The following is a 25,292-nucleotide window of genomic DNA, read 5'->3' as shown; positions in this document are numbered from 1 at the left end:
CACTTAACAATGTCCCCACTGTACCTTTGATACCATTTCTGGAACATTTCTCTGCGGAAATTTGGCGAAATATCACTTCAAAGTCAATTATACATGTCTTATAACCTTGGACTTTAACCAAACAACTTCCTTAATAGGTGCCAAAACTAATGCAATGGGAAACACTTAACAATGTCCCCACTGTACCTCTGATACCATTTTTGGAACATTTCTCTGCGGAAATTTGGAGAAATATCACTTAAAAGTCAATTATACATGTCTTATAACCTTGCACTTTAACCAAACAACTTCCTTAATAGGTGCCAAAACTAATGCAATGGGAATCACTTAATAATGTCCCCAATGTACCTCTGATACCATTTTTGGAACATTTCTCTGCGGAAATTTGGAGAAATATCATTTCAAAGTCAATTATACATGTCTTATAACCTTGGACTTTAACCAAACAACTTCCTTAATAGGTGCCAAAACTAATGCAATGGGAATCACTTAACAATGTCCCCACTGTACCTCTGATACCATTTTTGGAACATTTCTCTGCGGAAATTTGGAGAAATATCACTTCAAAGTCAATTATACATGTCTTATAACCTTGGACTTTAACCAAACCACTTCCTTAATAGGTGCCAAAACTAATGCAATGGGAAACACTTAACAATGTCCCCACTGTACCTCTGATACCATTTCTGGAACATTTTTCTGCGGAAATTTGGAGAAATATCACTTCAAAGTCAATTATACATGTCTTATAACCTCAAACTTTAACCACACAACTTCCTTAATAGGTGCCAAAAATAATGCAATGGGAATCACTTAACAATGTCCCCACTGTACCTCTGATACCATTTCTGCAACATTTCTCTGCGGATATTTGGCGAAATATCACTTCAAAGTCAATTATACATGATTATAACCTTGGACTTTAACCAAACCACTTCCTTAATAGGTGCCAAAACTAATGCAATGGAAAACACTTAACAATGTCCCCACTGTACCTCTGATACCATTTTTGGAACATTTCTCTGCGGAAATTTGGAGAAATATCACTTCAAAGTCAATTATACATGTCTTATAACCTTGGACTTTAACCAAACCACTTCCTTAATAGGTGCCAAAACTAATGCAATGGGAAACACTTAAAAATGTCCCCACTGTACCTCTGATACCATTTCTGGAACATTTCTCTGCGGAAATTTGGAGAAATATCACTTCAAAGTCAATTATACATGTCTTATAACCTCAAACTTTAACCACACAACTTCCTTAATAGGTGCCAAAAATAATGCAATGGGAATCACTTAACAATGTCCCCACTGTACCTCTGATACAATTTTTGGAACATTTCTCTGCGGAAATTTGGCGAAATATCACTTCAAAGTCAATTATACATGTCTTATAACCTTGGACTTTAACCAAACAACTTCCTTAATAGGTGCCAAAACTAATGCAATGGGAATCACTTAACAATGTCCCCACTCTACCTCTGATACAATTTTTGGAACATTTCTCTGCGGAAATTTGGCGAAATATCACTTCAAAGTCAATTATACATGTCTTATAACCTTGGACTTTAACCAAACAACTTCCTTTATAGGTGCCAAAACTAATGCAATGGGAATCACTTAACAATGTCCCCACTGTACCTTTGATACCATTTCTGGAACATTTCTCTGCGGAAATTTGGCGAAATATCACTTCAAAGTCAATTATACATGTCTTATAACCTTGGACTTTAACCAAACAACTTCCTTAATAGGTGCCAAAACTAATGCAATGGGAAACACTTAACAATGTCCCCACTGTACCTCTGATACAATTTTTGGAACATTTCTCTGCGGAAATTTGGAGAAATATCACTTAAAAGTCAATTATACATGTCCTATAACCTTGGACTTTAACCAAACCACTTCCTTAATAGGTGCCAAAACTAATGCAATGGGAATCACTTAACAATGTCCCCACTGTACCTCTGATACCATTTTTGGAACATTTCTCTGCGGAAATTTGGAGAAATATCACTTAAAAGTCAATTATACATGTCCTATAACCTTGGACTTTAACCAAACAACTTCCTTAATAGGTGCCAAAACTAATGCAATGGGAATCACTCAATAATATCCCCACTGTACCTCTGATACCATTTTTGGAACATTTCTCTGCGGAAATGGGGAGAAATATCACTTCAAAGTCAATTATACATGTCTTATAACCTCAAACTTTAACCACACAACTTCCTTAATAGGTGCCAAAAATAATGCAATGGGAATCACTTAACAATGTCCCCACTGTACCTCTGATACCATTTTTGGAACATTTCTCTGCGGAAATTTGGCGAAATATCACTTCAAAGTCAATTATACATGTCTTATAACCTTGGACTTTAACCAAACAACTTCCTTAATAGGTGCCAAAACTAATGCAATGGGAATCACTTAACAATGTCCCCACTCTACCTCTGATACAATTTTTGGAACATTTCTCTGCGGAAATTTGGCGAAATATCACTTCAAAGTCAATTATACATGTCCTATAACCTTGGACTTTAACCAAACAACTTCCTTAATAGGTGCCAAAACTAATGCAATGGGAATCACTCAATAATATCCCCACTGTACCTCTGATACCATTTTTGGAACATTTCTCTGCGGAAATGGGGAGAAATATCACTTCAAAGTCAATTATACATGTCTTATAACCTCAAACTTTAACCACACAACTTCCTTAATAGGTGCCAAAAATAATGCAATGGGAATCACTTAACAATGTCCCCACTGTACCTCTGATACCATTTTTGGAACATTTCTCTGCGGAAATTTGGCGAAATATCACTTCAAAGTCAATTATACATGTCTTATAACCTTGGACTTTAACCAAACAACTTCCTTAATAGGTGCCAAAACTAATGCAATGGGAATCACTTAATAATGTCCCCATTGTACCTCTGATACCATTTTTGGAACATTTCTCTGCGGAAATTTGGAGAAATATAATTTCAAAGTCAATTATACATGTCTTATAACCTTGGACTTTAACCAAACAACTTCCTTAATTGGTGCCAAAACTAATGCAATGGGAAACACTTAACAATGTCCCCACTGTACCTCTGATACCATTTTTGGAACATTTCTCTGCGGAAATTTGGAGAAATATCACTTAAAAGTCAATTATACATGTCTTATAACCTTGGACTTTAACCAAACAACTTCCTTAATAGGTGCCAAAACTAATGCAATGGGAATCACTTAATAATGTCCCCAATGTACCTCTGATACCATTTTTGGAACATTTCTCTGCGGAAATTTGGAGAAATATCATTTCAAAGTCAATTATACATGTCTTATAACCTTGGACTTTAACCAAACAACTTCCTTAATAGGTGCCAAAACTAATGCAATGGGAAACACTTAACAATGTCCCCACTGTACCTCTGATACCATTTTTGGAACATTTCTCTGCGGAAATTTGGAGAAATATCACTTAAAAGTCAATTATACATGTCTTATAACCTTGGACTTTAACCAAACAACTTCCTTAATAGGTGCCAAAACTAATGCAATGGGAATCACTTAATAATGTCCCCAATGTACCTCTGATACCATTTTTGGAACATTTCTCTGCGGAAATTTGGAGAAATATCATTTCAAAGTCAATTATACATGTCTTATAACCTTGGACTTTAACCAAACAACTTCCTTAATAGGTGCCAAAACTAATGCAATGGGAATCACTCAATAATATCCCCACTGTACCTCTGATACCATTTTTGGAACATTTCTCTGCGGAAATGGGGAGAAATATCACTTCAAAGTCAACTAGAAAAAGTGCTCCTCGGAGCACAGGTCTCCGCCAGGTCAGGTAGGTTATTTTGGCCTCCTGGTGGCGCTATAATAGGTCAATGTTAAAAGGGTGGCATTTGGGGGGCACGGTGGCACAGTCGGTAGTGCTGTCGCCTCACAGCTAGAAGGTCCTGGGTTCGATTCCCGCAGGGGACGCTGTGGGCGCTGGGGGTGTGGTCTCTCCTCCGCGTCATCAGTGCCCATACCCTAGGTGGGGTTGGCGAAAGGGCCTTTCTGTGTGGAGTTTGTATGTTCTCCCCGTGTCTCCTAGGGTAGGTACCCTCACAAAAACATGCAGTAATCCTGGTCACTATACTGCCTCCCCCTGGCCAGCCGGGACGCCTGATGGAGGGGAAGGGAACTGGTTGGAATAACGTGTTCCTTCCACGCGCTACGTCCAACCAAGGAAACTCTCCCCTGTCAGGTGACAAGAAGGTCAGTTGGCTCTCATGCATTGAAGGAGGCATGAGCTCGGCCCTGGCCTCCCTAGGTTGGCAGAGGGAAGGTAGTGCCCAGGATTACATAGACAATTGGCACTGGGTGTAAAAAAAATAGGTTTACATAATCGTGGGATTAAAAGAAAAAAAAAAAAAAGAAAAAAAAGGGTGGCATTTGTTCCTCAACGTAGTGCAAATGTGCATTCAAAGTTTCACCGCAATCGGACGCTGCGTTCATGATTCGCGGCATTTTGTTCAAAACGGGCCACTCCTGCAAATATTACATGTCAATGTTAGCCAATCAGGATGGAATATGAAAATCAAACAGATTTGTTTTGATCAAATGACTATAGAGATCATGTGTACCGATTTGCGTGAAATTTGGATCAAATCTGAATGCTTAATATCAAAAAATGTGTTTTACATAAGTCTGCCTCCTGGTGGCGCTATAAAAGGCAAATGTGAAAAATGCAGGGCAAAGGTTTTTCCTTGGCCTCTAGAGAGTGTGCATACAAAGTTTACACTGATCGGTACAGTTATAGGTAAAAACACGAATCGGTCTGTTACAGCGCCACCATGAGGCTGATTTGAACATTTTCAAATGGCATGTCTTCCTCTGCCTAATGGGAATGAGTGTGCAAAATTTCACGGAAATTGCATGCTGTGTTCATGATTTGAGGCATTTTGTTCGAAACGGAGTACTCCTGCAAACTTTTAAAGGCAATTTTTGCCAATCAGGATGGAATATGAAAAATCAGAAATTAGCCGTTTCTTTTAATGACTATAGAGATACTGTGTACCGATTTGTGGGATTATGGGCCAAAATCTGTAGGAGTACTGTCCAAAAATGTGTTTTGCACAAATCAGCCTCCTGGTATGGCGCTATAAAAGGCCTATGTGAAAAATTTGGAGCAGAGGTTCTGCTCTGGCATCCAGGGAGTGTGTGTGCACAGTTTTGCTGTGATCAAGCCACCGGTGCCAGAGATTAGCTGTCCACAAAATGACAGAATGACGGACGGACGGACACACACACACACACACACGGACGGACGGACAGACAGGGGGTAAAACATACTCTCTCGCCATGCCTTTCGGCCTGGCGGAGACAATTAAGGACCAAAAGCATTCAAAACAGCATAATAGGGTTACCATTGAACCAACAGACTATTATAGGTTATTTTATTCATAAAATGGCAAAAACATATGACACTATATTATTGTAATGCTGTTATATCATGTATCATGCACATATTTTATATTAAATGTAAATGTACACAATTGAAATGAGAATTGGCAAAGATGAAAAGAGAAAACGGCACTGTGTGTGTGTGTGTGTGTGTGTGTGTGTGTGTGTGTGTGTGTGTGTGTGTGTGTATGTGTGTGAGACTGACAGAAAGAGAGCAAGATAGGGAGCAAGACAAACAACACAATGGCTTCTAGCAAAACAAATGTAAATGTGACTGTTAATTAGTGAGAAATATAATGGGCAAAAGTTTAATGGCATTTGTGCTGCAACCTATGGGTATAAGTGATTACTCTGCATTGTATTGACATTGCACAATTTATTAATGAAATGTGCCATAAATCAACCACAGTGTGCATGTGTGTTAAACATGATGCATAATAGTCAACTAATGCAAAGAGTGAAACTCTGAAATAACCCCAACAAAAATGGAATAAGAAAAATCTGACAATATACCTGTTGATAACATGACTACAGGAATAATATAAACCAAAAGATGTAAATAGCAAAACGTGTGTTTTGGCCTATCAACATAGAAAAAGGAAATTGTCAGAGTTGGCTCATGATCCACTGAATGGAAGGGTCTGTAGAAGACACATGATAATGTGAATTCACGTGCTAAGGATGGTTTTCCAGGCAAGATATTCAGGACTTCAAAACATGAATCAAGCTTTTATAACACCAGCATAAGGCTGAGTTGAAAGATGTCAGGTGGCATGTTTTCATCAAGCAAGTAGGAGTGTGTGTGCAAACTTTCACAGCAGCCAAACGCAGCTTGCATGGTTTGAAACAACTTTTGTGTAAAAGTATTATAAAAACAATAAAAGCAATTGTTTTGCAAAAAATTGCCTCCTGGTGGCACTATAACAGGCCAATGTGAAAAGGGGGGCATTTCTTCATCGGCCTAGTGGGCCTAGTGCGGTCATGATTTGAGGCATTTTGTTCAAAACGGACCAATCCTGCAAACTTTGGAAGCCAATGTTAGCCAATTAGGATGGAATATGAAATATCGGACAGATCCGTCAGGATCACATGACTATAAAGACACTGTGTACTGATTTGCTTTTTTGTTTTTTGGATAGAATCTGAAGGAGTAATATGCAAACATGTGTTTTCCAAAAGTCGGCCTCCTGGTGGCGCTATAAAAAGCAGATGTGAAAAATGCAGGGCAGTTGTTTTTCCTTGGCCTCTTGGGAGTGTCCGTGCAAAGTTTCACACAGATCGGTGCAGTTATAGGTAAAAACGTCAATTGGCCTGTTATAGCGCCACCATGAGGCTGATTGGAAAGTTTTGAAGTGGCATTTCTTCCAGGGGCAAGTGGGAATCTACGTGGAAAATGTCACAGAAATCGCATGCTTCGTTCATGATTTTAGGCATTGTGTTAAAAATGAAGCAATCCTGCACATTTTGGGAGGCAATCTTAGCCAATCAGGATGGAATCTGCTAAATCAGACAGATCCGTGTTGATCACATGACTATAGAGATACTGTGTACCGATTTGCGTGTTTTCTGGAGAAAATCTGTAGGAGTAATATCCAATGATGTGTTTTGCAAAAGTCGGCCTCATGGTGGCGCTATAAAAAGCAGATGTGAAAAATGCAGGGCATATGTTTTTCCTTGGCCTCTGGGGAGTTTGCGTGCAAAGTTTCACGCAGATCGGTGCAGTTATAGGGAAAAACGTGAATCGGCCTATTATAGCGCCACCATGAGGTTGTTAGGAAAGTTTTCAAGTGGCATTTCTTCCTGGGCCAAGTGGGAATCTACGTGGAAAATGTCACGGAAATAGCATGCTTCGTTTGAGGTCATGGAGGTTGGGTAAATCTACTTTACATTTTGACCGGGGGGGGTACCACTGGCCGGCCACTGTGGTGGTGGGGGGGGCACTGTTACTGTAGAGTCGTATAGTTCTTTAAAAATATATCTTCATAAAAAAGGTGAGCACATAGTAATCTGACGCACGACGCACTTTGTATCAGTTTTAGAGTCTTTACTGAACATTAAAGCAAAAAAATATAAGGCATACAACAAGCGGTTCTTGTAGTGGTGTAGTGGTAGTGGTAAAAACAAGTAAGACACGCGAACGCTGGAAGCGAACGCAGCTCGAAAATATTGTGTATTTACGGACTTGTAATCCGTGTTATTTCACCGTGATGGGGAGAGAACATTGACATTGTGTGTGTGCGTGTGTGTGTGCGTGTGTGCGTGTGTGCGTGTGTGTGTGTGTGTGTGTGTGTGTGTGAGCCTGGTGAGGAAGTGGCTGTGTTTAAATACCCACTCAACTCGCGACATCATCTTCCAGCCCCGCGGGGAAGGTGGACTGGGTGTCCCGAATATCGAGTGGATCTACACTGCCACCAGAAAATTGGACATCAGAACCCCAGGGTTCGGTGTGCGTTCCGACTGGATGGACCTAAATGACTTGTGCCAGCGCTCTGGACTACAGCTGAAGTGGGCGGCGCGTGACGGCTCCGCTGTTGCGCTCAACAACATCACAGACCCGCTCATCAATGCGCGCGCGACCTACGCGTTGGATAACGGCGCGCAACAGGAGCTGTCCGTCAAAACTGCGAGGGCCTCAATATTGACAATGAAGAGATCTCAGAGTGCCCAGCATTGGACTAGTTTAAGCCTGCAAGGAAAACTGGCTCATCTACCCTCTGCAAATCACTCTCTGTCACACTCCATCCTCTCAAACACCACCATTGGAGAGGACATTCTCATATTTACCATCAAGGCCCGCCTAAATGTTCTGCCTACAAAATACAACTTGGCAACCTGGTATCCATCCCAACATGAACCACACTGCATTCACCATCCACATCCTACCCCAAGCAATAAAGAGACAATGGCCCACATCCTCAATGGCTGCAGCTTTTACAAAGGACTGTATATTGCCAGGCACGACCGGCTGGTGGATCTAATTTCCAGAGACATCAGAGAAGTACAGGACATAACATCTAAAATGTAATTTGCACAGCACTGCTCACACAGACTGGTTTGAACATAATTCCACTGATGATAATATTTTCTGCAATATTCCAAATGCTCCAGATATTATTTTCATTAATGAATCAAGTAAATCAGTTGTCATCTTTGAAATAGGCTGTTCTTTTGATCTGTATATGGACATTTGCTTCACATCCAAACTCATGAAATATCAGCCTTTGGTAGAGTGTATCAAGTCACTTGGATATAACTGCCAGTTCATTGTGCTTGTGTTTGGAAGTCTGGGGCATGTCCACAGACTCGCGCTACGTGGACTGCAACTTGTAGGACTGCAGAAGGTCGCTGCAAAAAGACTGGCCAAGTACTGCTCAGTCTCTGCAGTGATCGGCAGCCTCTCTATCTGGAAGAGGCGGTGCTTTGTCTATCCTTGAGTGGACTAACATTTTTTGATATATATTGTTGCCTGGTGTTAAATTATAATCACTGCTCTGCATGCATATTATCCCACTGTGTTTTAAATATATTGCATACAGTGTCTGGCCATGCCTTCATTTGAAACCCTCTTCAAAAAAAAATTGGATCTTGTATGCTACTGTATTTATGTAGATCCAAATAAAAGTATTCAAATGTGTGTGTGTGTGTGTGTGTGTGTGTGTGTGTGTGTGTGTGTGTGTGTGTGTGTGTGTGTGTGTGTGTGTGTGTGTGTGTGTGTGTGTGTGTGTGTGTGTGTGTGTGTGTGTGTGTGTGTTTTGCAGGCTGTTGTGCATTTTAATCAGAGCATTTTCTACATTCCTGCACTCTGGCGCACTCTGGCGGCTGCACACAGGCAGTGCATGCACACAGAGAGACACACACACAGACAGACAGAGACACACACACCCTAGCCATGGTTCACATGACGCTTGTATAAAAGCGTCATGGTGCCGAGTCCCCCTGGTCTAAAGTTGTGTTCGATTTTTTCACATTGCCATCTGTCATATAAACATAAACGTTCAGATTTCAAATATAAAGTGCTTACCACCGAGCCACGGATGTTACAAGGCGACGCGAACCGCGATAAGTACTCGTATCTCCTGTATTGTTCAATAAAAAGCATTTTAATCCCATCGCCGGCCATTTTCTCTTTTCTTTTTGTAATGTATCAGAGTGCAATACACCTCCCAACCATTAGTGTCGCATGGCTGGAAGCATCTGAGAACATTTGGAGAAAATGGCCGGCGATCGGACTAAAATGCTTTATATTGAACAATACGGGAGATACGGGGACTTATCGCGTTTTGCGTCGCATGTTCCAGAAATGGTATCAGAGGTACCATGGGGACATTGTTAAGTGTTTCCCATTGCATTAGTTTTGGCACCTATTAAGGAAGTTGTTTGGTTAAAGTCCAAGGTTATAAGACATGTATAATTGACTTTGAAGTGATATTTCTCCAAATTTCCGCAGAGATGTGTTCCAAAAATGGTATCAGAGGTACGGTGGGGACATTGTTAAGTGATTCCCATTGCAATAGTTTTGGCACCTATTAAGGAAGTTGTTTGGTTAAAGTCCAAGGTTATAAGACATGTATAATTGACTTTGAAGTGATATTTCTCCAAATTTCCGCAGAGAAAAGTTCCAAAAATGGTATCAGAGGTACAGTGGGGACATTGTTAAGTGATTCCCGTTGCATTAGTTTTGGCACCTATTAAGAAAGTTGTTTGGTTAAAGTCCAAGGTTATAAGACATGTATAATTGACTTTGAAGTGATATTTCGCCAAATTTCCGCAGAGAAATGTTCCAAAAATGTTATCAGAGGTACGGTGGGGACATTGTTAAGTGATTCCCATTGCATTAGTTTTGACACCTATTAAGGAAGTTGTTTGGTTAAAGTCCAAGGTTATAAGACATGTATAATTGACTTTGAAGTGATATTTCTCCAAATTTCCGCAGAGAAAAGTTCCAAAAATGGTATCAGAGGTACAGTGGGGACATTGTTAAGTGATTCCCGTTGCATTAGTTTTGGCACCTATTAAGAAAGTTGTTTGGTTAAAGTCCAAGGTTATAAGACATGTATAATTGACTTTGAAGTGATATTTCGCCAAATTTCCGCAGAGAAATGTTCCAAAAATGGTATCAGAGGTACGGTGGGGACATTGTTAAGTGATTCCCATTGCATTAGTTTTGACACCTATTAAGGAAGTTGTTTGGTTAAAGTCCAAGGTTATAAGACATGTATAATTGACTTTGAAGTGATATTTCTCCACATTTCCGCAGAGATATGTTCAAAAAATGGTATCAGAGGTACAGTGGGGACATTGTTAAGTGATTCCCATTGCATTAGTTTTGGCACCTATTAAGGAAGTTGTTTGGTTAAAGTCCAAGGTTCTAAGACATGTATAATTGACTTTGAAGTGATATTTCGCCAAATTTCCGCAGAGAAATGTTCCAAAAATTGTATCAGAGGTACGGTGGGGACATTGTTAAGTGATTCCCATTGCATTAGTTTTGGCAAATATTAAGGAAGTTGTTTGGTTAAAGTTTGAGGTTATAAGACATGTATAATTGACTTTGATGTGCTATTTCTCCACATTTCCGCAGAGAAATGTTCAAAAAATGGTATCAGAGGTACAGTGGGGACATTGTTAAGTGATTCCCATTGCAATAGTTCTGGCACCTATTAAGGAAGTTGTTTGGTTAAAGTCCAAGGTTATAAGACATGTATAATTGACTTTGAAGTGATATTTCTCCAAATTTCCGCAGAGATGTGTTCCAAAAATGGTATCAGAGGTACAGTGGGGACATTGTTAAGTGATTCCCGTTGCATTAGTTTTGGCACCTATTAAGAAAGTTGTTTGGTTAAAGTCCAAGGTTATAAGACATGTATAATTGACTTTGAAGTGATATTTCGCCAAATTTCCGCAGAGAAATGTTCCAAAAATGGTATCAGAGGTACGGTGGGGACATTGTTAAGTGATTCCCATTGCATTAGTTTTGACACCTATTAAGGAAGTTGTTTGGTTAAAGTCCAAGGTTATAAGACATGTATAATTGACTTTGAAGTGATATTTCTCCACATTTCCGCAGAGAAATGTTCAAAAAATGGTATCAGAGGTACAGTGGGGACATTGTTAAGTGATTCCCATTGCATTAGTTTTGGCACCTATTAAGGAAGTTGTTTGGTTAAAGTCCAAGGTTCTAAGACATGTATAATTGACTTTGAAGTGATATTTCGCCAAATTTCCGCAGAGAAATGTTCCAAAAATTGTATCAGAGGTACGGTGGGGACATGTTTAAGTGATTCCCATTGCATTAGTTTTGGCACCTATTAAGGAAGTTGTTTGGTTAAAGTCCAAGGTTATAAGACATGTATAATTGACTTTGAAGTGATATTTCTCCCTATTTCCGCAGAGAAATGTTCCAAAAATGGTATCAGAGGTACAGTGGGGACATTGTTAAGTGATTCCCATTGCATTAGTTTTGACACCTATGAAGGAAGATGTTTGGTTAAAGTTCAAGGTTATAAGACATGTATAATTGACTTTGAAGTGATATTTCTCCCCATTTCCGCAGAGAAATGTTCCAAAAATGGTATCAGAGGTACAGTGGGGACATTGTTAAGTGATTCCCATTGCATTAGTTTTGGCACCTATTAAGGAAGTTGTTTGGTTAAAGTCCAAGGTTATAAGACATGTATAATTGACTTTGAAGTGATTTTTCGCCAAATTTCCGCAGAGAAAAGTTCCAAAAATGGTATCAGAGGTACATTGGGGACATTATTAAGTGATTCCCATTGCATTAGTTTTGGCACCTATTAAGAAAGTTGTTTGGTTAAAGTCCAAGGTTATAAGACATGTATAATTGACTTTGAAGTGATATTTCTTCACATTTCCGCAGAGAAATGTTCCAAAAATTGTATCAGAGGTAGAGTGGGGACATTGTTAAGTGATTCCCATTGCATTAGTTTTGGCACCTATTAAGGAAGTTGTTTGGTTAAAGTCCAAGGTTATAAGACATGTATAATTGACTTTGAAGTGATATTTCGCCAAATTTCCGCAGAGAAAAGTTCCAAAAATGGTATCAGAGGTACATTGGGGACATTATTAAGTGATTCCCATTGCATTAGTTTTGGCACCTATTAAGAAAGTTGTTTTGTTTAAGTCCAAGGTTATAAGACATGTATAATTGACTTTGAAGTGATATTTCTTCACATTTCCGCAGAGAAATGTTCCAAAAATGGTATCAGAGGTACGGTGGGGACATTGTTAAGTGATTCCCATTGCATTGGTTTTGGCACCTATTAAGGAAGTTGTTTGGTTAAAGTCCAAGGTTATAAGACATGTATAATTGACTTTGAAGTGATATTTCTCCCCATTTCCGCAGAGAAATGTTCCAAAAATGGTATCAGAGGTACAATGGGGACATTGTTAAGTGATTCCCATTGCATTAGTTTTGGCAAATATTAAGGAAGTTGTTTGGTTAAAGTTTGAGGTTATAAGACATGTATAATTGACTTTGATGTGCTATTTCTCCACATTTCCGCAGAGAAATGTTCAAAAAATGGTATCAGAGGTACAGTGGGGACATTGTTAAGTGATTCCCATTGCATTAGTTTTGACACCTATTAAGGAAGTTGTTTGGTTAAAGTCCAAGGTTATAAGACATGTATAATTGACTTTGAAGTGATATTTCTCCCCATTTCCGCAGAGAAATGTTCCAAAAATGGTATCAGAGGTACAGTGGGGACATTGTTAAGTGATTCCCATTGCAATAGTTTTGGCACCTATTAAGGAAGTTGTTTGGTTAAAGTCCAAGGTTATAAGACATGTATAATTGACTTTGAAGTGATATTTCTTCACATTTCCGCAGAGAAATGTTCCAAAAATGGTATCAGAGGTACAGTGGGGACATTGTTAAGTGATTCCCATTGCAATAGTTCTGGCACCTATTAAGGAAGTTGTTTGGTTAAAGTCCAAGGTTATAAGACATGTATAATTGACTTTGAAGTGATATTTCTCCAAATTTCCGCAGAGATGTGTTCCAAAAATGGTATCAGAGGTACAGTGGGGACATTGTTAAGTGATTCCCGTTGCATTAGTTTTGGCACCTATTAAGAAAGTTGTTTGGTTAAAGTCCAAGGTTATAAGACATGTATAATTGACTTTGAAGTGATATTTCGCCAAATTTCCGCAGAGAAATGTTCCAAAAATGGTATCAGAGGTACGGTGGGGACATTGTTAAGTGATTCCCATTGCATTAGTTTTGACACCTATTAAGGAAGTTGTTTGGTTAAAGTCCAAGGTTATAAGACATGTATAATTGACTTTGAAGTGATATTTCTCCACATTTCCGCAGAGAAATGTTCAAAAAATGGTATCAGAGGTACAGTGGGGACATTGTTAAGTGATTCCCATTGCATTAGTTTTGGCACCTATTAAGGAAGTTGTTTGGTTAAAGTCCAAGGTTCTAAGACATGTATAATTGACTTTGAAGTGATATTTCGCCAAATTTCCGCAGAGAAATGTTCCAAAAATTGTATCAGAGGTACGGTGGGGACATGTTTAAGTGATTCCCATTGCATTAGTTTTGGCACCTATTAAGGAAGTTGTTTGGTTAAAGTCCAAGGTTATAAGACATGTATAATTGACTTTGAAGTGATATTTCTCCCTATTTCCGCAGAGAAATGTTCCAAAAATGGTATCAGAGGTACAGTGGGGACATTGTTAAGTGATTCCCATTGCATTAGTTTTGACACCTATGAAGGAAGATGTTTGGTTAAAGTTCAAGGTTATAAGACATGTATAATTGACTTTGAAGTGATATTTCTCCCCATTTCCGCAGAGAAATGTTCCAAAAATGGTATCAGAGGTACAGTGGGGACATTGTTAAGTGATTCCCATTGCATTAGTTTTGGCACCTATTAAGGAAGTTGTTTGGTTAAAGTCCAAGGTTATAAGACATGTATAATTGACTTTGAAGTGATTTTTCGCCAAATTTCCGCAGAGAAAAGTTCCAAAAATGGTATCAGAGGTACATTGGGGACATTATTAAGTGATTCCCATTGCATTAGTTTTGGCACCTATTAAGAAACTTGTTTGGTTAAAGTCCAAGGTTATAAGACATGTATAATTGACTTTGAAGTGATATTTCTTCACATTTCCGCAGAGAAATGTTCCAAAAATTGTATCAGAGGTACAGTGGGGACATTGTTAAGTGATTCCCATTGCATTCGTTTTGGCACCTATTAAGGAAGTTGTTTGGTTAAAGTCCAAGGTTATAAGACATGTATAATTGACTTTAAAGTGATATTTCTCCCCATTTCCGCAGAGAAATGTTCCAAAAATGGTATCAGAGGTACAATGGGGACATTGTTAAGTGATTCCCATTGCATTAGTTTTGGCACCTATTATGGAAGTTGTTTGGTTAAAGTTTGAGGTTATAAGACATGTATAATTGACTTTGATATGCTATTTCTCCCCATTTCCGCAGATAAATGTTCAAAAAATGGTATCAGAGGTACAATGGGGACATTGTTAAGTGATTCCCATTGCATTAGTTTTGGCACCTATTAAGGAAGTTGTTTGGTTAAAGTCCAAGGTTATAAGACATGTATAATTGACTTTGATGTGCTATTTCTCCACATTTCCGCAGAGAAATGTTCAAAAAATGGTATCAGAGGTACAGTGGGGACATTGTTAAGTGATTCCCATTGCATTAGTTTTGGCACCTATTAAGGAAGTTGTTTGGTTAAAGTCCAAGGTTATAAGACATGTATAATTGACTTTGAAGTGATATTTCGCCAAATTTCCGCAGAGAAAAGTTCCAAAAATGGTATCAGAGGTACATTGGGGACATTATTAAGTGATTCCCATTGCATTAGTTTTGGCACCTATTAAGAAAGTTGTTTGGTTAAAGTCCAAGGTTATAAGACATGTATAATTGACTTTGAAGTGATATTTCTTCACATTTCCGCAGAGAAATGTTCCAAAAATTGTATCAGAGGTACAGTGGGGACATTGTTAAGTGATTCCCATTGCATTCGTTTAGGCACCTATGAAGGAAGATGTTTGGTTAAAGTTCAAGGTTATAAGACATGTATAATTGACTTTGAAGTGATATTTCTCCCCATTTCCGCAGAGAAATGTTCCAAAAATGGTATCAGAGGTACAGTGGGGACATTGTTAAGTGATTCCCATTGCAATAGTTTTGGCACCTATTAAGGAAGTTGTTTGGTTAAAGTCCAAGGTTATAAGACATGTATAATTGACTTTGAAGTGATATTTCGCCAAATTTCCGCTGAGAAAAGTTCCAAAAATGGTATCAGAGGTACAGTGGGGACATTGTTAAGTGATTCCCATTGCATTAGTTTTGGCACCTATTAAGAAAGTTGTTTGGTTAAAGTCCAAGGTTATAAGACATGTATAATTGACCTTTAAGTGATATTCCGCCAAATTTCCGCAGAGAAATGTTCCAAAAATGGTATCAGAGGTACAGTGGGGACATTGTTAAGTGATTCCCATTGCATTATTTTTGGCACCTATTAAGGAAGTTGTTTGGTTAAAGTCCAAGGTTATAAGACATGTATAATTGACTTTGAAGTGATATTTCGCCAAATTTCCGCAGAGAAATGTTCCAAAAATTGTATCAGAGGCACAGTGGGGACATTGTTAAGTGATTCCATTGCATTAGTGTTGGCACCTATTAAGGAAGTTGTTTAGTTAAAGTTCAAAGTGAAGAGAAATATGTAATATATGTTCTTGTAGGTGACTTTGTAGTTCAATTTCTCCAATTGGCAGCTATAGAATATGACCTTCTCAACCTTTTACCATGGTTTACAATAACTAACCTTATGAAAAATGTGTTTGGTGAAAAGTAAAATTTCATAATTATATTTCAATTATAGTAATAACATTTGATCATACAGGTCATTGGTTCGGAACGGTCCAGGGACCACCAGTGGTCCAAACTAACCCTTACCGGTGTGTTACTCAGAGAGTGTACAAATGGAACCAAATGGACCCTCAAGCCTTCATTTAGTTTCCATTTAATAAAATAATAAGGATAATAATAATAATAATAATAATAATAATAATTAATAATGCATTTAATTTATTCACACTCATTTTTAATTACAAGGACAACGCATTTGTTACCATTTGATATACAAACTCTTTTTGGATTTTGCTTTGTTGTCTGTTGTTTGTAACCCAGCTCTGTAAAGCACTTTGGAATTTTGTATTGGAAGTGCTATAAAAAACTAATTCATTATCATTGATCGCAAACTCATATAGTTTCAGACCTGTAAGGGTCCATTTGGTAATAGTAATAGGTAGTAATATAGGTGATTATGGAGATTCCTCCACTTGGTACAGTGCATTTTTAATACATTAGTGAAATATCATACGTCTGTTAAACATATCAAAATCAGCCCCAACATAAAGCAATGAAACACATCAGATTGTATCCAGAGCAAAGACAAGCCATTTTATTGTTCAAGTACAGTGCAGTGCAAAACTTTTAGAGAGATGACATCAAATAGCTTTGGGATTTACCACACACACACACACACACACACACACACACACACACACACACACACACACACACACACACACACACACACAGACACAGACACAGACAGACAGACAGACAGACAGACAGACAGACAGACAATAATAGTAATATATTATATATATATATTATAATATATATATATATATATATATATATATATATATATATATATATATATATATATAATCAAACAGGTCAAACATGAGGACTATACAATCCAAATGATGTCACTGAGTTAATAATATAAATGATGGCCTAATAATAATAATAATAATAATAATAATTATTATTATTATTATTGTTGTTGTGTTGTTATTGTAGATAAGGTCAAGTATTAGGTAAACAGCTGCGTTGTGTTGATAAAACAGAAGATTGAATAAGATACGTTATGTATCTTTCAGGACCTTGACGCCGCACGGGAGCAACTCCTACCGTAAGTACCCTACTTAATGCGCAGCAACATTCGATGGGGGGATCACTATACCGGTGTTTCGCTAGAGACGGTTCACGTTACTTCAGTCTTCCATGGATGTAGGTCAAGTCCAACATGAACCACAACATTGTCGCATAAAATGACGTTTTCACGTTGTGTGGCCAATGGGTGAAAAGCGCCATTCTTCATGCAACACAATGAATACAGTCATGTCTCATGTGTGACTGACGATGTTATCGGCTGTTAAAAACGGTTGGAATTCATTCGCCTAGCCGGGTTACTAATCCGGTCTCCCGTCTAGAGCGGATACGGAACCAGTACGTGCATCGTCATATGTGTGTCTAAATGACCGGATACAGTAAGTGGGCTCTTGGCCGGAACACACTGGTTAGTTCGGAATAGAAACCAGGCTTCTCCATACCGGCGTTAACGAGCATTTACTGTGTATCTGTGGCGCGAGCAGTGGTAGAAAGTAACTAAGTACGTTTACTCAAGTACTGTACTTAAGTACAATTTTGAGGTATTGTTTTTACTTTACTGGAGTATTTCCAATTTTCAATACTTTTACTTCTACTCCACTACACCTCAGAGGCAAATATTGTACTTTTTACTTTCACTACAATGATTTGAAAACTTTAGTTAGCAGTTACTTTCTAGTTTTTGATTATTATCACAAAACATACATTAACCACTTAAGCCATACAGTATATACATTTCGGCCATTTGAAAATAGCCGATCTACAAGCCAACAATGCCTCCTGTGGCACTGCAAGCTTGTATCTGCTATTTTCAAAATATTTTTATACATTTGAAAACTTGTGATTACTTTCTACTTTTGGTACTTTAAGTACCTTTTGATGCCAATACTTTTGTACTTTTACTCGAGTAATTTTTGTATACCGGAATTTTATCACATTATTTCTACATTGCAGTATTGATACTTTTACTTAAGTAAAACATTTGAGTACTTTGTCCACCACTGGGCGGGAGCGGCATTCTTCATCAACAAACAATTAAGTCTCGCGCGCACTTGTTTTTAAACACTGCATGGTTTGGCTGCTACGCAGTAGGGAAGAGCTGGTTAAATGGCTAAAAATGTATCACCAAACAACCAAAAGGTACGTAAACTATAATAGTAAAATAACCATATTATGCATTTTTAGAACTAAGTGTCAAATCTGTCAAGTTTATTCAAGTTGACAGCTTTGCTGCTTTGTTGTTGTTTGTGTAGGCCTGTAGCTGTGTCCGAATTTGGCCAGGCTTGACCTTAGAGTAGACCAATGAAAAATGTAGTAGGCTACACATGAAGAAATCATTATTCTGCTGTCAAAATATAAACAAAAATAAAGAATAACTGTAATATAAATGTAACAACTTTGACAAGGCAAGGCAGTTTTATTTGTATAGCACATTTCAACAACAAGGCAATTCAATGTAGTTTACACAGAACATCAAGAAAAGGAAACACAATTATAAATTTATAAAATTATAAAATGACATCAGGATGCATAAAACAAAAGAAGTAAAACATTAATAGATACAGTTACAGTGCAAAAGAGAAAAAAGACGGAAGGCCTCCTGCTCAAAGAGCACGTGAATGCACCAAGAATTATGCCAACTCTTTACAGCTGAAATTGAGAAGCTCAAACAGGAAACACAAATGTAAATTCAGACTCCAAATTACATTCTGCTGTTTTAACCCACAGCTGGACTCGAGTGGTTTTGTGTTTCTTAAATAGTTCACTTATTTGTTTTTAAATTGTTCATATAATTCAATGCAGTTTAATTTGTAACAAACCCAAAATTCATTTGATTAAAATAGCCTAAATGGCTTGCATTTCTTTTCGTTTTCTTCAGTCATTTGAAAAGCAGTACCTGAGACGTTTGCTTGTTTGTTTTGGCTCGACTTTTGTACATGAGGACAATAAAGTTTGCATAGTATACTGTGTAACACACTGAAACTAATACGTTTTTCTTAACTATGTATTGATGCCACAGAATTCATGTGAAAAAGATTGATATCTAAAATAAAACACAGGTTTTTACATGATCAATTTTGTTTGGGAGAAAAAACATAACAAGACTTTTCCCCCCAAGTAGCACAGTTGGATTTTCATCCTGTCCTTGATCCAGGTGCAGGAAATGGCAGACCTTTTTTTCCCAGCTGTCTCTGCTGATAATATACGTGTACATGAGTAACATCAATAGTATAAAGTTGGGGTTCCCAAATCTTTTCAGCTCGAGAACATAAAGAGAAATTTGGTGTTTCCCCAGGACCCAACCTTCCAAAAATACATGATGAATTAACCACCTAAGACTATAGGTCTATTTCACTATTTCACTATTTCGAATAGTGAAATTAGCCGATCTGCAAGCTCACAGCGTGTTGTGTTGTTGAGTCGATGCATGTGAGCTCAATATATAAAATTACAATGTTTTTAGTCATAATATTGTTTCTGCTTTTCTACATACTGCCAACCAGGTGAAGAAAACGCAGATTGAGGCTTTGACCTTTGCTTTTATGAAATATCCCGAGACCATTAGGGTTTATGGAAGATGCTTCTTAACATATTGCTAGTTTGACCTCTTCAAGTGGAAAATAGCCTCGACGCATTGAGCACTTGTAGATCGGCTATTTTGGCTGCATAACATGCTTTCATAGAAGACATGCTGGTTTCTATGGAATCTAAATGACTGAAATCAGTTGTAGCGACTGAGAACTTTAATCCATGTGAGCTTGTAGATATGATAATAATTTTTTGGGACATTTAAAAAATTCAACAAAAAAAACAAAAGAAAACTGGATATTTAAAAACCAGTCCACGTGACCCAAAATGGGTCACTACCCTGTGTGGGAAACACTGGTATAAAAAGAGATGTTTCCACCCTGATTGGGAATGAAGTATCTCTGGAATGCATGTTTTTGTGCTATATATAAAATGTCCAAGAGTTTTGTTTAAAAAAAAATCACTGAACTGACATAATTTCAACCCTTTCCCCATATTCGACGAAGCCATGATTTTAATCCATGACGAGCTGGTGTCCGACAGCGAGGAGCTTCAGTCTTCCTCCTGTAGGAAGTCTATATCGTCGGGCGCCAGGTCTCCCTCTAACTCTGTAAGCTTGGAGTATAAGTAGGCAGCCGTGGCATTTTTCCTCTGGCATTTGCTCCAGTAGCGCAGCATTTGATAAACTCTGTCCACGTGGTCCCGTGGATAGTCCTCCTCGATCTGCTGCAGCTTAACCTCAGTGATACCCAGAGCCATTGTGCCGATCTTCCTCCACGTTTTCCCAATTTTATTAGCCACCTGCATCAGCTGCTTCTCGGTGACGATATTGGAGCCTGTGAAAGTGAGGGAGAGTTGGGGAATCTATGGTAACACGTTTCTACAATGAGATCTTGTAGATCCAAGTTTACACTGAGTTACATTAACGCTGAGGGTTTTACTGTGATAGGAATCATTCATAGTGTAAGAACCCACCAGCCTTCTTTTTACATGGGACGATCTCTTTCGACTCGGGAGCTTCTTCTTCTTTTCTTGATGTTCCTTTTCCCGGTGTAAAGAAACACAAACATCTCTGTTCAATATACTGTATATTATGGACAGACAGATGTGAGAAGAGTGGATGAGAAACAACACACAGGCTGATTAGTTCATAGTATACCTGTAGACGTCTGTGGCAGTTCTTTGACAAAAGCCAGCCGGGGGAAGGTACTCTGCATGTCCTTTTCCTTCAGCAGTTCCAGTAGACCCTTTACTTTGTCATCTCCCCCTCCCATGACAGAGTCCAGGAGATATGTCACCTTTTCCCAGCTTGTTCTCTGATCTCCCACATTTCTGTAGGCAACATCAGACAGCAGTTGGCGAGAGTACGCATGTTGCCGTACATAGTCAGCTTCGCAAGAGAGGATGTCGATCAGCGTGGCCTGGTGCTTTTTCAGTTGCTGCATAGCGTCTTCTGGTTGTTGGGCCATGGCTAAACGTCAATCACATCAGCATCTGAAATAACAAATACATGCAGTGATTTTTTTGGGGGGAGGTACAAAACTGCACTAAATAAATTAGTGTGAAGTTCCTCTTTAAACAATATCTATAAAACAATATCTATAGTGTGGCATCTTTGAGGGCCCCTGAATAGACATTAATTAAATCAATGCAAACAATTTACTGATGTAAAGATACAGAAATAATGCTGAAATATAAGAATGAAATGAAATGCTATTGTAGATTACTACAGATTGCATTCGAAATGACTATTGAATGAACAATTTAAAATGTTCTGAACTTAGTCTGACACAAATGGTTGAATTGACTATCCAATAGCTGATCTAATACTGGATAGGGCCTAAGTATTATACATTTTCAAGTCCACATCCTGTTCAGCTTCTCCAAGCTACTGTGTGTTAAAATTGTGTGTTTATCGAAGACAGCATCCCCTCGACGCGTTCAACTTTAATAGGTGCCATAAAGGTTTCAATGTGCGTTTGCTTCACATTATGAGCCTCTTTTTAGCCCCTAATGTGTGAAGCTCTCTCAATAAAACTGTCACTGCTTCTTGCTATTACATTTGCTTTTTTTGCTGTTCAAGACACCTCAGGCTTCAAGGCAACACAAGTACTTTGATGAGCTCTTGTGTTCCTTGGAAGAACAGAACGGTGATAAGATCAAATAAACCTTTATTAATCCCCGGAGGGAAATTCAGGTGTCATAACAGCGACATCAGCAATACAGTATATTCATATAGGTATGTGGGTTCTGCATGCACCTGCTGCAGCAATGCAATGGAATATTCAGTCAGTGGTGTGTACAAACTATCAGGGGCAGAGACTCAAGAAAAATGTATTTCAAGAATACTGCAGCATAATGATGGTTGAACGAATTCATTGATTTGAATGAAACAATGAATTGTGTGGTGCTGCCTATATCTGATTATTGCTAACTGGTTTGGTTTCTACACTATATGTTATGATGCAACTGGATCAAGCACACACACACACACACACACACACACACACACACACACACACACACACACACACACACACACACACACACACACACACACACACACACACACACACACACACACACTTATGCATGTAATAAATTATACATTACCATCTCACCCCTGAGACTAATTTGTTTTCATGATAACTATTTTACAAATTCATATATAAAATAGTATGCATGATTTTTTCCAGGGTTTATCTGTATTATATAATTTAATATAGGCCTAAAGTACTGTATAAGCTACAATTTGTATTCACCCACAGCCCTGTCTAGTGTTTACCACCAATTCCAATAACTGCTGTTTTTATTATGTTTTGTTTTACGAGATAAACACAACATTAAACTTGCTCGTAGCAGGATACTAGGATTATTATTCTCATTAAATAATAATAGTAATTTAAACTCTCGTTTAAATTACTATTTGCCACAACACACTTTTAATTTGCCTTTATAACACGGTAATTACACATAGCTTATCTTCTTCACTGAACGAGTTCTATTCTACACCATTCAGCAAGTATCTTGTCGGCTTGCATTCATTAAGGCAGTGGTTCTCAACTTTTTCAGGCCGTGACCCCCCAAATAATCATATTTGAACTAGGGACCCCCCAACCCTGATAAGCACTTGGAATGTAGGAGTTGAGGCATTCAATTCAGATGGACTCTGTTCAACTGATAAATATTGTGAAAATAGCAGATCTGTGAGCTTGTAGATCGGCTATTTTCACAATATTTGCCTCTTTCTTATATTATTTGACAATTTGGCCAATATTTGACCAGTTTTTATAGTATAGTTTGTTGATCACTTTTGATACAGTAATGGTCTTTTTCTTTTCTATTTTTTTAAGGTATTAAAAATGTCTTAAAAGTCCTTAAATTGTCCCTTCACTGTCATCTGGGGACCCCCCCAAATCATGTGGGGACCACCCTGGGGGTCCCGACCCACAGGTTGAGAACCACCGCACAAAAGGGAGCAGACAGAAACTTTAACGACGACATGGACCACGAACGATGATGACTCTTGACTTTTGTTTTCTAGCTGTCGTCTTCAAGTTCTTCAAGTTCAACCCACAATCTCGGAACACGTACCCCCCAGAGAAGGTCCCACACGCCAGTGAAACGGTAGGCTATCTATGTAAACTGTTGTCATTTTAGCTCCATCCATGTGTTGCCAATCTATGATTATTGCCCTATTTATGGAGAGACATTCGCTTGTAAGTGAACTCAAGTCACCCATATCATCTATATAATACCTCATCATCACAACACAAGTATAATGATTTTTTTGTAAAGTCTCTTACCGACTGCAAACCCTCAGCGGCGCCCTTTCCCTTGAATTTTACTTTCTCTTTCCCTACAACGCTGCTGTTTACTTTCCTTGTTTTCCAACGTATACTGACATCCACCGGGGGGCGGATGTAACTGCACCTCAGACTCTACTTCAGCTGCTAAAACATGGGATTAGTGACATCTAGTGGAATACTCTGTAAATTGCGATTGTAGCAAAGATTCATTTTCCATGACTTTACAGGGTGAAATTATAATGTAACCAGAATATTCTGTGCACAAGAAATGTTGAAAATAGGAGACACTTGTGATTGGATCTTGGCTATTTTTTAATCTATAAAAGTATAGAGATGTAACTATTTTCAATATGCATGTTTCACACCCATCACCTGGATGTAAAATTGGCTATTTTGTCCAAAATGTTAAAAAAATATATATTTGAAAATGGTCTTAAGTGATGTAAATGTACATGATGTGAACATGCACGGTATAGCATTATCAGACTTAATTTTATCCTTCAACTTCTTCTTTATGCCCCAAAATGACTGGATATATAGATTTTGTAACAATTTGTAGGAATTGTAGAAATATTAGACCTTAATTGCCGCATGTTGTAAGCATGTTCTACTCTTCCTTGGTGCCCACCTATCCTGTTACCTCCTAATATGATGTTAGTGCAAGTATGATTCAAATGTTACCACAAAGCAACAGAGAACTGTTCAAATTCCAGAGACTCATTGATCATTTGTCTCAGATTGTTGAACTTGTGAATACACAGTCTTCCCATGAGAGCAAAGGTTTTGAATGTACATTATGAATCCATCCATCTTCAACCGCTTTGTGCATGGGAATCTCTACTTCCCACTGCTCCTTGTGATGAAATCTAAATGTGTTATTATAGATGTGGAGTGAGTCCATGGTGTGTAATATCTAGCTATTCGTCTGCCCAGTGCCTAGTATAACGGCGAGGAAAAGTTGTCTGCACAGCTATTTGCACATCTACCAAGCGCAGAAGTCATCAATACACAGACAAATGTGTCCGTGGCAAAGACTTGGTCTTGTCCGTGGAAAATTTTAGATTTTCTTTTTTACACACCATTATAATGTTATTTTGATCATAATATCCAATTGCTGAATGTCAAGTCTCCAGGTTTTCTTCCGAATATGTATGACACTGATTTACTAAAGACACTATGGCACATTAGGAGTCCAACTAGTACTAGTGGTTCTCAAATGTTTTATTTGCAAGGACCCCCTTAACTCTGAGAGTGTACAAATGGAACCAAATGGACCCGTAAGGGTCTCTGAGAGTGTACACTCTCAGAGTTACAGACCTGTTATGGTCATTCAGGGCTAGCTCTTTATGTGTTTCTGGTAATATTATCGTCCGCTCATTTTGTATGCCTGTGGCAACAATTTAATTTTGCCAAAAATGTCCACCATAAGTCAGCATGGCGATGACCCCTGACCAAGCGGAAACATGGTAAAAATATACATTGACTAGGGACAACACTATCTCATAGTTGGAATGTCTATTGTACTATGTA

At 38.3% G+C, this 25,292-nt stretch overlaps 1 protein-coding gene across 1 annotated transcript; it reads right to left on the bottom strand.

The window, feature by feature from the left end:
* Nucleotides 1-18,827: 18,827 nt before the first annotated feature.
* Nucleotides 18,828-23,801, bottom strand: LOC308096847 (uncharacterized protein). Its single transcript, XM_080444317.1, has 4 exons — nt 23,760-23,801; nt 21,113-21,447; nt 20,929-20,994; nt 18,828-20,789 (listed from the first exon to the last, which is right to left on the bottom strand). Exons 2-4 carry the CDS (start codon nt 21,420-21,422, stop codon nt 20,506-20,508), a joined length of 660 nt encoding a protein of 219 aa, XP_080300443.1. The 5' UTR covers nt 21,423-21,447; nt 23,760-23,801; the 3' UTR covers nt 18,828-20,505.
* Between the last annotated feature and the right edge of the window lie 1,491 nt (nt 23,802-25,292).

The sequence above is a fragment of the Gymnoscopelus braueri genome, assembly GCF_963280865.1.
Source record: "Gymnoscopelus braueri genome assembly, chromosome: 12".
Classification (NCBI taxonomy): domain Eukaryota; kingdom Metazoa; phylum Chordata; class Actinopteri; order Myctophiformes; family Myctophidae; genus Gymnoscopelus; species Gymnoscopelus braueri.
This window is presented reverse-complemented; position numbering and strand designations above follow the sequence as displayed.